We start from the raw sequence: 14,887 nt of genomic DNA on the forward strand, positions 1-14,887 counted from the left end.
ACACTTAGTGTTTATTACACCGCTTGACAAACAAATAAAAATAGTATGTAAGGAGTTGCATTTGAAGAAAAGTGAACACTTAGATTTTGTAAAGTACACAATTAATAAATTATACACACTTAAATTCCATTTAAGCGACATCAGCAAAATAAAAACTTTGTCTACCTATTTTGTGAATTAAAATTACATAGAGGGGCAATATTCTTTTTAACTGAGATATTGTTAACCATATAAGTAGAAGTAGTCTATGACCTTTATTCATTTAAAAATATTTTATCATAAGGCTCTTTTCGTATTAAATCACACGCTATAAACGTATATAAATCAATATATAAGTGGTTTATTTACACTGCAGCGATATCTATACAAGACTAGGCAACTTTGAAAATGTATTACAGTAGAACCTCGGTTAACCGAGCCTCGCTTAACCGAGACTCCGGGTTAACCGAGGCCGTCCTCGGACGATTTTTTTTATTTAAAAAGCAAAAGAAACACGCACAAACTACGTACAGTAATGAGCGTTTGGGTGCTCCTTTTATCGCAATACGCACGCTAGCCTGCAATGCGTTAAAAACTACTGTACAGTAAATTGTTGGCAACTGTTGTGTTTCCTCGGCCAAATATTTGCGTAGCTTAGCGCTTATCTTTGCCGAATGCATACGGCACTGTCACCCGACACCGTCGCCAGAGCAGCTGCAGGTGTTGTAACCCGACACCGCCTCGCCGCCGGGACCAATGCGAACTTGTTTCAATGCCGAGACGCGACCTGAGCCACTCGCTCTCCCCACCACCCCGATTCGACTCCGTAGCTTATTGCGCATCTAGTGGGCTGTCCTGGTGTACAGCTTCAGCTCGGATGTGTTCGTTCGTGCATCATCGGTCTGCCCGAAGACGCCATTTCGTTCTCAGTGGCAGTCCTTTGTTTACTTTTACAAGTCAAGTGTCTATCACTGTTTTTTTATTGTGTGTTTAAGTGCAGTTACAGTAGGTGTAAATGAGTGCTAAACGCAAAACGTGTCGTTGTTGTGTCCTTAGAGACTAAAACTAAATGCGATTCGTCGTCTGGACAATGGTGAGTCAATAAGAACAGTCGCTTAAAGACTTGGGTGTTGGTGAGGTTACCGTCGGAGATTGGAGGAGGAAGAGGGCTGAGTTAGAAAAATGGGGTGCTCAGAGCTTAAATTCCAATTGCAATTCAGACGAGAGAAAAACGTTTAAAAAAGTGTGAGTATGAAAAAACTTCCGAGGCTTTATTCTTATGGTTTTCGGAAATGAGAGCAAGGGGAAGTCCAATAAGTTGGGCCTATTTTGCAGGCAAAAGCGCTAGATTTCCATAAATCTTTTGGCGATGGCGATGAACCTTTTACCGCTAGTTCCGGGTGGTTAATGCGATGGAAAAGAACCGTTATGGAGTGCGGCAACTTAATATATCTGGGGAAAAACTTTCAGGTAATGAAACTGATGTGACAGTTTTTGAAGAAAAAAATAAGAAAATTGATTTTGAGTGAGGGTCTTACATCCGATCAAATATTCAACTGTGATGAGACAGGCCTTAACTTCAGAATGTTGCCCTCAAAAAACTTTAGCCAGTCAGCAGGAAACATCAGCTCCTGGGTATAAGAAATCTAAAGATCGAGTTACAGTTTTAGGATGTGCCAATGCTGCAGGAAGTTTGAAACTCAAACCAGTTGTAATTAGGCAAGTATAAAAAGCCACGTGCTTTTAAAAATACTAATGTGGACACATTTCCCAGCACATACACAAACCAGAAAAACGCATGGATGGACTCGCGGATTTTCAAACAATGGTTTTTTGAGGAATTCGTTCCAGTCGTTGAAGCTTTCTTGGAGAACAAAAAACTCCCTCGCAAGGCCCTTCTTATTCTTGACAACGCTTTCGTCCCATCCAGATGCTGATGAGCTAGTCAGCGATGGCATTAGAGCCTTATTTTTGCCTCCAAACGTTACTGCCCTCATCCAGCCTCTAGACCAGGGAGTTCTAGAAACTTTTAAGCGAAACTACAAAAAGAGGCTGCTTAGAAATCTACTGGAGAAGCTAGAGGACGGGCTGGGTGTCACTGATGCTCTCAAGTTAATCACAATGAAAGATGTTGTCTACTGGGTGTCAGAAAGCTTGGGATAACGTTAGGGAGGACACTATAAAGAAGGTCATGGCGCAAACTTTTCGGAATTGAAAAGGCAAGCCGCCAGAGACAGCTGCTCCTGAAAACCAGCCAAGAGCATGTCCTCCTGAAAATGAAGAGCTTGTGAATCTTTGTAACCACCTTCCAGTGGCTGAGCCCATCAGTGCAGAGGACATCAGTGAATGGATCAATGGAGATGAGGATCAGGCCCTAACTGATGACGTGATTATCCAGATGCTCAACCAACCAGAAGATGATGACAAGTAAGTTTTTGATTTTTTATTTATGCAAAATTTTAACATAAAAAACATAATCCAACATCAATTTTTTAACACAACTACAGTATATATTTGTTACACTTTAGTTAAATGTTGCCCATTCATCAATCCAAAACTAATTTCATACCAATTCCAACTGCTGCCTTTTGATTGCGTTACGGTTACGTAAAACAAAAGTTTTTTTTTACAGCGATGAACCTGATGGGGGCGACTGAGAAAATATCACATACAGAAGGTCTAAGAACGATCGAGGGAGCACTGGCATACATTGAACAACAAGAAACCGCAACAACAAACGATTTAGTTTGGGCTGCGACGCTGGCGCAACAGGGCGGCTAGCCTAAGATCCTCTAATCTAAGTCAAAAAACAATAACTGATTTCTTTGGGAAAAAAGATTAGCTTACTTTGTTTATTTTTGTACAATGTACAGTAAATTAATTTTCATTTCTTTGATTTAATTTTGTAAACAGGAATACTGTACTGTAACTAAACTTCTGTACATTGTGTAGCCTATATCATACGTATTCAGTTGTGCAATAAATTGAGTGTTATATTAAAAACAGTGTTTAGTATTGTGGAGTGTTACCGTTTCCTCTCACGTTTTATTGCGTACTAATAACATTTCTTGTACTAATAAACTAAACAACAGTTCAGTTAATAACTTTTGTTCATGTTTTAGTATATCTTGAGCTATTTTTAGCCCCGGTAACGATTTTTAGGTTACGTTCCGTGTTATCCGAGGTTCGCCGTATCCGAGGTACCCTCGGTCCCAATTACCTCGGTTAACCGAGGTTCTACTGTAATAAAACATAACTCTAGTGTCTCGATTTGGTCAGTTTATATTACATGGACACACTTAACTAACAGCAGTAAAAAAATCTACTCGATATGAGATAAAAATGTCAGAAGTAGTAGAAAACAAAACAAAAAACACTTACTCCTTAGTAAATAGGAAGTGTAACATAGCAGCTTCAGTTTCAAGTATACACAGCCAACATTTAACAAGCATTGTAAAGCGAAACAAGTGAAATAACGTGTTTAAACACATACTACATCAACGTAATTTACGTACATCACCCATAAATAGCGATGAACATTTACAAAAAAAAAAATGTTACGTTTATTAATTACTGTAAATTGTCAAAACTGTAGTTATTAGCTCTCACCGATAACCAATAAAAATTACGGACTTATAAACTGTGGTTAAAAGAACAATTAATTGAACGTTTTCCGATAGATCTTCCAGTCGTAGACTTTGGTTCATAAGAAATTAAACTAAAAAATAGTTATATAGTTCTTCACTGTGACAACACTAAACATTGAGGTCTGCCATCATCTTGCGGAAGTCGGCCAGAGTATTGTAGTCAGGGTCGGAGTCGATGTCGGCAAAGTCTCTGTTTGAGTCGGACTTGACGAAGCTCGGGTTGTACCGACTCAGCGACAGCGGACACGGCAACAGCTCGGGCATCACGGAGTGGTGAGTTATCAGTGCAGTCAGTGTGGAGAACTCTTTTGTGAACCCCTACACATGAACACACGTCATGCTCAGTATAGTTTAGAATCCTGATAGAATACTAGAAATTGGTTATAAACTTTATCTAAAGTTAAAAGAGAATTAAAGGAAGCATTTCGATATTTGTTATCCCAGAACAAATATTATATTTTATATAATATAAAAATAATAATAATTTTTGTTAAATTTTTATTGTTTGTCTTCCTAGAAACAGCATACAACAATGAGGAAAAAATTGTCTTGCTATCCTAATAGAGGTAATGTTCGATTAATCTGAGCAGTAAATGATGGAACAGGTTTACTAGTAGCTTAAGGAACAGCAGTAAATATTAACAATGGACATGGCTAAAGTATTTAACAGTGCTGTTTCTTAATGTGTTACATTCTTTATCACTAAAACTGAGCTACGTAAAACAAAGACGATTGAACTTATGAACATTTTCATTCAATACTACAAATTCTACGTTTTTGTGTCATATGGGTGCATAATAGTCATAAAATTAGAATTTACACAAAATGAAATGTTTCACAAGCCGAGGTGGAGCATATAAACTCTGTTACAGGTGTATAAAAGAAGAAAATTAGTAGCAAAGTGGGAGAACAAATTTTGTTCATATAAATTATTTAAATCCATATTATGTCTGTAAACTGTAATTAATTGATAATTAATATGGTATATATTGGTTCCGTCAGAAACCAAAGACAAATCATATTTCATAGGTATCCAGAGCAATTGTTGGTATTTATAGTGTTCCTCTTTTTTCCCAGCAGATTTCAACTTAGTACCAACAAACAAATTTCTGGGAATCAAACTAGACTCATGTCTAACTTGGCACCACCACATCAATGAGTTACTGACAAAACTTAGTAAAGCGTTCTTTGCCCTTCTCAATCTTTCACTTGTTGTTGACAAACACACTCTCAAACAGGTTTACTTTGCCTATGCCCATTCTCGTCTATCGTATGGACGATCTTCTGGGGAAATTCACCTCCCTCTGAAAAAGTGTTTTTTATACAAAAGAAAATGGTAAGACAGATCAACTCGGCTCCTTTTCGTGATACATGTTGGAAGCACTTTAGAGATTTACAAATACTTCCTCTACCTTCTCTTTTCAGAATGGTTTTCTTTTCCTTCAGATCTTCTTTACATAAAAGTGAACCAAGAAAAAATAACTGTACAATTTGTTGTGTATTGGTGTATTATAAATTTAGTTTAATTAGTTTAGTATACAATTTGTAATAATTTACGAGTCTTTGCAAAAGCATTGTGCTTGTAAGGCACCTGTGGCAATTATGTTAATAAAAATAAATTTATATAAATTCGATGCAATGTGCCATGATGATTTTGTTGGTTTTGTGCATTATGTTAATTTATGTTGGTAGTACGTAGTTGTATTCTTCAATTGTGTACCTTGACGTTGGTGCATAAATAGTACTATGTCTATTTACCTTAATTTTATAGCCTTTATTTGTCCTAAGAATAAGGTAGTGAGCGATGCCGAGTGGCTGGAACTCTCTGGGAACCCTGAGTGACAGAGCGAAGCAGCCCGGTTTGCTTGTGCTCTCCCTGACCATGAACGCTCCCACAGGCTCCTGTCCCAGTACTTCTAGTGTAATCTCCCTGGAACAGTAAAGTGGTTGAATCATTCATGCGAAGCAGCCCGGTTTGCTTGTGCTCTCCCTGACCATGAACGCTCCCACAGGCTCCTGTCCCAGTACTTCTAGTGTAATCTCCCTGGAACAGTAAAATGGTTGAAAAATTCATGCGAAGCAGCCCGGTTTGCTTGTGCTCTCCCTGACCATGAACGCTCCCACAGGCTCCTGTCCCAGTACTTCTAGTGTAATCTCCCTGGAACAGTAAAGTGGTTGAATCATTCATGCGAAGCAGCCCGGTTTGCTTGTGCTCTCCCTGACCATGAACGCTCCTACAGGCTCCTGTCCCAGTACTTCTAGTGTAATCTCCCTGGAACAGTAAAGTGGTTGAATCATTCATGCAAAGCAGCCTGGTTTGCTTGTGCTCTCCCTGACCATGAATGCTCCTACAGGCTCCTGTCCCAGTACTTCTAGTGTAATCTCCCTGGAACAGTAAAGTGGTTGAATCATTCATGCAAAGCAGCCCGGTTTGCTTGTGCTCTCCCTGACCATGAATGCTCCTACAGGCTCCTGTCCCAGTACTTCTAGTGTAATCTCTCTGGAACAGTAAAATGGTTGAAGCATTCATGCGAAGCAGCCCGGTTTGCTTGAGCTCTCCCAGATTATAAATGCTCCTACAGGCTCCTGTCCCAGTACTTCTAGTGTAATCTCCCTGGAACAGTAAAGTGGTTGAATAATTCATGCAAAGCAGCCCGGTTTGCTTATGCTCTCCCTGACCATGAATGCTCCTACAGGCTCCTGTCCCAGTACTTCTAGTATAATCTCACTGGAACAGTAAAATTGTTGAATCATTCATGCGAAGCAGCCCGGTTTGCTTGTGATCTCGCTGACCATGAATGCTCCTACAGGCTCCTGTCCCAGTACTTCTAGTGTAATCTCCCTGGAACAGTAAAGTGGTTGAATAATTCATGCAAAGCAGCCCGGTTTGCTTATGCTCTCCCTGACCATGAATGCTCCTACAGGCTCCTGTCCCAGTACTTCTAGTGTAATCTCACTGGAACAGTAAAATTGTTGAATCATTCATGCGAAGCAGCCCGGTTTGCTTGTGCTCTCCCTGACCATGAATGCTCCTACAGGCTCCTGTCCCAGTACTTCTAGTGTAATCCCCTGGAACAGTAAAGTGGTTGAAACATACATGCGAAGCAGTCCGGTTTGCTTGTGCTCTCCCTGACCATGAATGCTCCTACAGGCTCCTGTCCCAGTACTTCTAGTGTAATCTCCCTGGAACAGTAAAGTGGTTGAAACATACATGCGAAGCAGCCCGGTTTGCTTGTGCTCTCCCAGACCATGAATGCTCCTACAGGCTCCTGTCCCAGTACTTCTAGTGTAATCTCCCTGGAACAGTAAAGTGGTTGAAACATACATGCGAAGCAGCCCGGTTTGCTTGTGCTCTCCCTGACCATGAATGCTCCTACAGGCTCCTGTCCCAGTACTTCTAGTGTAATCTCCCTGGAACAGTAAAGTGGTTGAAACATTCATGCAAAGCAGCCCGGTTTGCTTGTGCTCTCCCAGATTATAAATGCTCCTACAGGCTCCTGTCCCAGTACTTCTAGTGTAATCTCCCTGGAACAGTAAAGTGGTTGAATCATTCATGCAAAGCAGCCCGGTTTGCTTGTGCTCTCCCTGACCATGAATGCTCCTACAGGCTCCTGTCCCAGTACTTCTAGTGTAATCTCCCTGGAACAGTAAAGTGGTTGAATCATTCATGCAAAGCAGCCCGGTTTGCTTGTGCTCTCCCTGACCATGAATGCTCCTACAGGTTCCTGTCCCAGTACTTCTAGTGTAATCTCCCTGGAACAGTAAAGTGGTTGAATCATTCATGCAAAGCAGCCCGGTTTGCTTGTGCTCTCCCTGACCATGAATGCTCCTACAGGCTCCTGTCCCAGTACTTCTAGTGTAATCTCCCTGGAACAGTAAAGTGGTTGAATCATTCATGCAAAGCAGCCGGTTTGCTTGTGCTCTCCCTGACCATGAATGCTCCTACAGGCTCCTGTCCCAGTACTTCTAGTGTAATCTCCCTGGAACAGTAAAGTGGTTGAATCATTCATGCAAAGCAGCCTGGTTTGCTTGTGCTCTGACCATGAATGCTCCTACAGGCTCCTGTCCCAGTACTTCTAGTGTAATCTCCCTGGAACAGTAAAGTGGTTGAATCATTCATGCAAAGCAGCCCGGTTTGCTTGTGCTCTCCCTGACCATGAATGCTCCTACAGGCTCCTGTCCCAGTATTTCTAGTGTAATCTCCCTGGAACAGTAAAGTGGTTGAAACATTCATACATCAAGTGTTCTTAAAACTGATTTTCAACTTAATCTAATACTTTAAATTTTCAATATTTTTTAATTGATCAGAACAATATTATCATATATTTATATTATACAAATCAAATCAAAATCTTTTTATTCATACACATAAAACAATAAAATATACATTTCCATAATTTAAATGAATAATTCCCCATATAGACTATAGGTCTGTGTAAGGGGAAGAGTCCATCAATCAGTCTTTTCTTAATTGTACTTAATTGTTCTTAATTGTAATCGTAATTGTAATTGTGTACCATACTTTAACCTAAAGATTTACCAAAGAATCTGTTTAAGTAGTACAAAATACATTGTTGTAAAAATTGTATATACATATACTTACATACATGATACGCATACACACACACCCACACACACACACACACACACACACACACACAACACACACACACACACACACACACACACACACACACACACACACACACACACACACCACACACACACACCACACACACACACACACACACACACACACACACACACACCACACACACACACACACACACACACACACACACACACACACACACACACCACACACACACACACACACACACACACACACACACACACACACACACACACACACACCACACACACACACACACACACACACACACACACACACACACACACACACACACACACACACCACACAACACACACACACACACACACACACACACCACACACACACACACACACACACACACACACACACACACACACACACACACACACACACACACACACACACACATCACACACACACACTCACACACACACACACCACACACACACACACACACACACACACACCACACACACACACACACACACACACACACACACATCACACACACACACACACACACACACACACACACACACACACACACACACACACACACACACAACACACACACACACCACACACACACACACACACACACACACACACACACACACACACACACACACACACACACACACACACACACACACACACACACACACACACACACACACACCACACACACACACACACACACAACACCCATCTCTATACAGTTTAGGCACCCGCTTAACCACCATATTACTATTAGATGGATGGAAACAATCCAACAGCACCACCAAACCACATCCCACAATAATAATTCCTACTTACACAAAATTCCCAAATAATTTTGCTATTAAACAGGCTTCTTCGTAATATTTATTGGTAACTGGAACGATCAGTGCCTCTGCAGCAGCATCATCACCCAGGCTGAGCAACCACAGACCCACCTACGCTTGTACTCGACTACACTTCCACCTCTCCTCCAATATGTGCTCTGGTAGATTTTTTATAAAGCACCATGAGCTATGTAAAAAAGAAGTTAAATTTTTCTATGCAACAATTTGGTCTTGGTATCTGATATCCAAACTGTATTCTATTTCTGGTAGTATAGTTGTGGTGAAGCGCTATAAAAATAAAATCTTTGTATTTTTGTATATGCAGTAAAAAGAGATTTTATATATAATTGCCTTACACTTAAAAAACAGGAAACTCATTATATAACAGATTAGAAGGATATCTGCGGCTTTTCCTCAAAATGATCTTTAATATACTTCTTTGTGTGACCGCAAAGTGGTTCCAGTACAGCAGACGACACTCCTCCCCACGCGAGAATACCATACTGCAGAAACCGACTGCACGTAGGCAAAATAAACTGACCTAATACGATCCCCACTCATTACCGCGCTAAGCTGATTAAATGCAAATAACAACTTTCTAACTTTTTTCTTCACGTAATGGATTTGAGGTACCCAATTCAATTTAGTGTCAAAAATTACTCCCAAATAGTTGTATTGGTCCACACGGACCAATGATACCACAACCGCAGGACTCGGAGTAAGGAATCACCGCAGGAGTGCAGTTTGAGGCATCTCTCTGACCCGGATTAAAATCTATTCTAGAAACAAATGGTAAATATTTTGTTTTTGTTAAGTTAATAGTCAGAGTATTGTGATCACACCAATTTTTTATTTTTGACAGATCTAAGGAAGCTTGTTCAAATGCCTCCTCCCACGTACTGCCAGATGACACCACAGCTGTGTCATCAGCAAACAGAAACAACTTACTATTTATGTCAATTTTTGTTATATTATTTATATAGACTAAGAACAACAATGGCCCAAGGGTGCTTCCCCTGCACCACTCCGTAGTCCACATTTGTTTGGCTACTCTTAACTCCATTAATTGAAACAAATTGCTGGCGATTATTAAAATAAAACTGACAAACCAATTGAGCGTTACGTTTTTTACTCCAGCATATTCTAATTTTGATAGTAGTTTCCGCCTATCTAAAGAGTCAAAAGCTTTAGCAAGATCAAGAAAGGTGACCAGGACTCGCTTTTTAGAAACCAATTTCTGACGATATGAATTTAGTTATGTCATAGAGAGCATCTGATGTATTTTTACCACTCCTAAAGCCATATTGGTTATTTGAAAGGAATAAATTCATCTCTAGATAATTCATCAATTGGACTTTGATACATTTTTCAAGTAGCTTTGATACAACAGCAAGCAAAGAGATCGGCCTTAAAATTATTCATTGGCTGATTTATAACACCTGACTTATAAATGGGAAACAACTTTGGCAACTTTAAAAAAAACGCATTAGGGAATTCTCCTGTTCTAAATACTACAGTTAATGATATGATAAAGGGGTTCCGAGAGTGCTTGAATATTATCTTTAATTAATTTTGTAGGAATGTTATCCCATCCTGGTGAAGAGCTTCCTCTTAGACCAGCCACTATATTAAAAATTTCCTGCCGTGTAACCGGGCGGAAATCAAACACAGCACTCGCGGCGTGGTCCGCGTCGTCCACCACCGCAGGGTCGCTGGGGTGCAAAGCTCCGCCAGCATCGGTTCCCACAGAGGCAAAAAAAGTTATTAAATGAATCGCAGACATTTTCCACAGATGGCGATGTATCAGAGTTTTCCCCGATCACAGAATGCCTCAACAGGAAATCGCTCCTTATCAGATGTCCTGCTACCAGCCACCTCATTAACCACGGACCAGAACTTTTTCATGTTACCTGCAGTTTCAGCAATTTTTATTATTGTAATAAACAAATTTAGCTCGCTTTATCGTCGAGTGTAACGTGTTACGGTAACCGAATAAATTTATTTCGCAGTTGAGTATTTAAATGGCTCTTTTATTAATGATCTACTGAGTTTATCCCTATATCGAATAGATTTTAACAAACCCATAGTTATCCATGGTTTTAATTTTTTTATTTTTTGCGTTTTATCTTTACTTTTCTAGAATTACGATTAATAACCGAGCGCAGAATATCAATAAATGTATCAACAGAAAGCATTAACACAATTGCTCTCTAAAACAGGTTCCCAATTTGTGTCCAAAAGATCTTTGCCAATATTTACCCAGTCATACGTATTATAAAAAACGGTTCAGGCAATTGAGTAGTGTGTTATGTTTTTGTAAATATAGCTGGGCCAATACTGGATAGTTGATCAGTCACTGTAGTTTCTAGAATTATAGAATTAATTTGACTCAAATTATGAAATTTTACAAAAATGTGATCGATACAAGTGATACTAGACGGTCGCGTTACTCTATCTATACACCCCACGAAACCTGCATCGCTCAGAATATCCATGTACCGTTCTTTCCTGTGAATTCCGAATTAATATTAAGAATATCACAATTAATATCCCCTACTAAGAAACAAAGTTTTGTTTCTGTTGATATTTTAGTACTCATCCAAGGCGTCATTAAAGAGGACAATGTTTGAATTAGGACTGCGGTAAATAGCCAATAATTGACAAGGGAGACCGGCCCAATTGAAGTCAAGAGATAAGGCGGTGGCCACCCCTCCAAGTCTCAGCTCACTGCAAGACACCGATAACGCACTATCTATATAGATAACAAGCCCATCTGATCGATTAATGTTGTTGTAGGATCTAAATAATTTGAACCCATTCAAATGCATTAGTTCACTTTCGTTATCAAGCCATGCTTCTGTTAAGACTATGCAGTTGAATTTAATTTTAAACTATCCAATAAAATTAAAAATTCATCTATATTTTTATTGTAACTTCGAATATTTTGGTGTAATATATTGAAATGTGGTTCCGCGGTTACTAGTGGACCGCTTGAAATATGTCTGAATTTTTAAAATTGTTGATATCCGAACAAGTTTCAATTTTAATTATCGGCTCGTCGAGGGGATCGTCCTCTAGAATCATTCTGTTATTTCGATGCCGCCGTCCGGTGTTAGGATTATATTATAGATAATCATTTGGCGATTGAAATATAAATCTCTAATTAATTGTAAAGTTATGTATCTAACAATGGCATATGTAGGCTGAAATCACATATATGGTATTATATTTTAGGTGGTATAGCTTGTGTTTGAAAACACATCTCTAAGAACAAAAGCTTGTATAAAAATTTTATTTTTAATATTTAGAATTACTCTGTGGATTTAGATTAGATCTTAGAATTCCGGTTCGTGGTTAAATGATGCCATTTAACAATTGTCTTTTTTTATACATCTAGTTACATAACACTTTGTAAATACTAATTATATAACTAGAAAACATTCCAGTAAAGGGAGCAAATAGTACATATGAGACTTAATGACAAAACATGTGGAAATTATCATGAAAAATCCATTCTATCTCAGTCCGTTTATCAGACGTATGATAAGCAACATAATTATAAATAACAGGCCTAAATTTAGATCATTATATCATTCTATGCCTACATACATACATACATACTATCGTGGGATAAAATTTATAATTTGTAATTTGAGAGCAACATAGATGATTAAGTACATGCATATCGGTAATCAATTTACTTTTAATGTATAATGATAAGATAATAACAGTACATACCTCAGTTTATTATTCCTTATAAGTAATGACTTTTAACTATATATTAAGGACAAAGTAAATTATTAAAAAGGAAAGTATGACTTGCAGAACTTTACACAGAGATTGGATTGTATACATGCATGCGCTCGCGTGGACACACACTCACACGCACGCACACTTGCACACACACAAACACACACGCACATGCACACACACACACACACACGCACACATGCACATACACACTCTCATTCACACTCGCGGGCGCTCACACACATATGAACTGGCAAATTAAACGTATTAAACTAATTAAGTTGATTAGTCCATAAAAACAATCTTTATGTTTGAATTGTCTTGTCTAACATTAATACTTACCTACAAATTCCTATCCAAATTTAGAAAAGTGGTTTCTCTCGATATCTGATTCAATAAATACGAAATAGTTCTTTAATGTTTCTTGTTTTTTATCTCATACTATAATTATTTTACTATGCTTTTGTACAAAACAAAAAATCTCTCACATGAGATATGGAAATAAAACTAAAACCAACTGAGCTTCTACAAATTTTAATTCTAGGACATTTTCACAACAATACGTCCCCAGATAAAATAGACACACCGCGCCTATTTCACAAAAATAATGAAACATTCGATATAATATATGTATCTACATACTAACAAAATAAATACATGACTTGTATTAAGCTTAAACAGAAAAACATTTTTCTGAGTTTGCAACTGTATTTACTTAAGCATACTTTTTGAGAGCTACTGCCCTTCAATATATATAACAAAACGCAAACGCATATGTACGCTTTTATATGCGTATTGAAAAATGCAACAGAAGAATATTACCTTATAAATAGAACTTACTTATATTGTTACTTACTTCTAATAATCAAAAATCAAATATTAACTCATACAGTTTTTATTGAAAGGATATATAGCAATAGATTATACTTAAGTTTAAAAGAAAACTCATTGTATAATTCAGTAAAAAACAGATAAATAAAATTCTACTTATAGAAAATCACCAAATTAATGTAACTCCTATGGATCAATTGAGGTCTACATTTTTAATAAGTTGCGTGCCACTTAGCGTATAGTAGGTGTAAGCTCGTCTTACATTAGACTGGTAGGGGGTTATCGGGTTTCGGTACGGATTTGGTAGCTGCTGAGTAGGATGCTGCTATCAATTCATCCAGATGGTTGTTGATGTAGGATGCGAAAAGGGTTTTTCCCCCCTTCATGTTTCTTCGCGAGAATTCATCCGTCAATGGTCCACTGATGACAACTTGCCTGCTTTTATGAGTTTCACGCGCCCCATTAAATATGGCTCTGGTGTGAGACTGTAGTTAGATGGTCGTTCATATATACCTGGTGGTCAGGAAACGATGTGGGATGCAGGTCCCTGGCAGACAGTTTTCTTCACTCTTCTTCTCGCCTCCAGCCAAACAGCTTGGACAGCCCGTGAAGCTGACCACTATGACAGGCGAGGTCTTGAGTCGCCTTCCCTTGAGGATAGACGATTGCGCTACAGAGATATCTGGGATGCGGAAACGGTAGGCTCCAGAGCTCGTGCCATAGAGTCCAAGATCGCCAAACAGTCCTCCCGAGGCGTCACCGGTATACCGTGATCAAAGATTATTCTTACGACTAATGTTTGGATATCGCACAACTTTGGATATCGCGTTTATGAGTTTAGGGCGGCTAATTGGACTTTTAGGTTCCTTGTTTTCGGTTTCCAGCTTATTTATTACTAAACACAATTTAGGTCTGTCTCTTTACAGTCGTTTCATCAAGTTGCGTTTTCAGCAAGGACCACACGGACACTTAGCCTTTACTCTTTCACATCAGTTTGGACCGTGGATAACTGCGACTGAATGAACTCGGCTCCAATTGTTCTTTGTGTTTCCTTCCTGAAGGCGCGATGGCATCCATTACTGAAGTCAGGTTAAAACTCGCGATCGTCACGCACCTGACTAGCGGTCGATGATGTGTCTTGATAAACAACCGTCACATTTAGCATTTTTACGCGTAACCTTCTTTCCCCCGATTCTGCGTAGCCGGGATTTAGACATTTC

General features: G+C 39.0%; 1 protein-coding gene across 2 annotated transcripts in view; it reads right to left on the reverse strand.

Annotated features, from left to right (window-relative positions):
• Positions 1-3,338: 3,338 nt before the first annotated feature.
• The window catches only part of LOC124361803 (tensin-1-like), an 887,387-nt gene continuing 875,838 nt past the window's right edge, over positions 3,339-14,887 (reverse strand). Inside the window, exons 8-9 of one of the 2 annotated variants that reach the window (XM_046815784.1) lie at positions 5,385-5,556; positions 3,339-3,944 (exon numbers count right to left, since the gene is read on the reverse strand). In XM_046815784.1, the coding sequence (XP_046671740.1) occupies positions 3,735-3,944; positions 5,385-5,556 (382 nt within the window). In that variant the 3' untranslated portion in view covers positions 3,339-3,734. Of the gene's footprint in view, positions 3,945-5,384; positions 5,557-5,593; positions 5,785-14,887 lie in introns of those variants that run through there. The other variant, XM_046815783.1, reaches the window with a different exon arrangement.

The sequence above is a fragment of the Homalodisca vitripennis genome, chromosome 5 (genome assembly GCF_021130785.1).
Source record: "Homalodisca vitripennis isolate AUS2020 chromosome 5, UT_GWSS_2.1, whole genome shotgun sequence".
NCBI lineage: Eukaryota > Metazoa > Arthropoda > Insecta > Hemiptera > Cicadellidae > Homalodisca > Homalodisca vitripennis.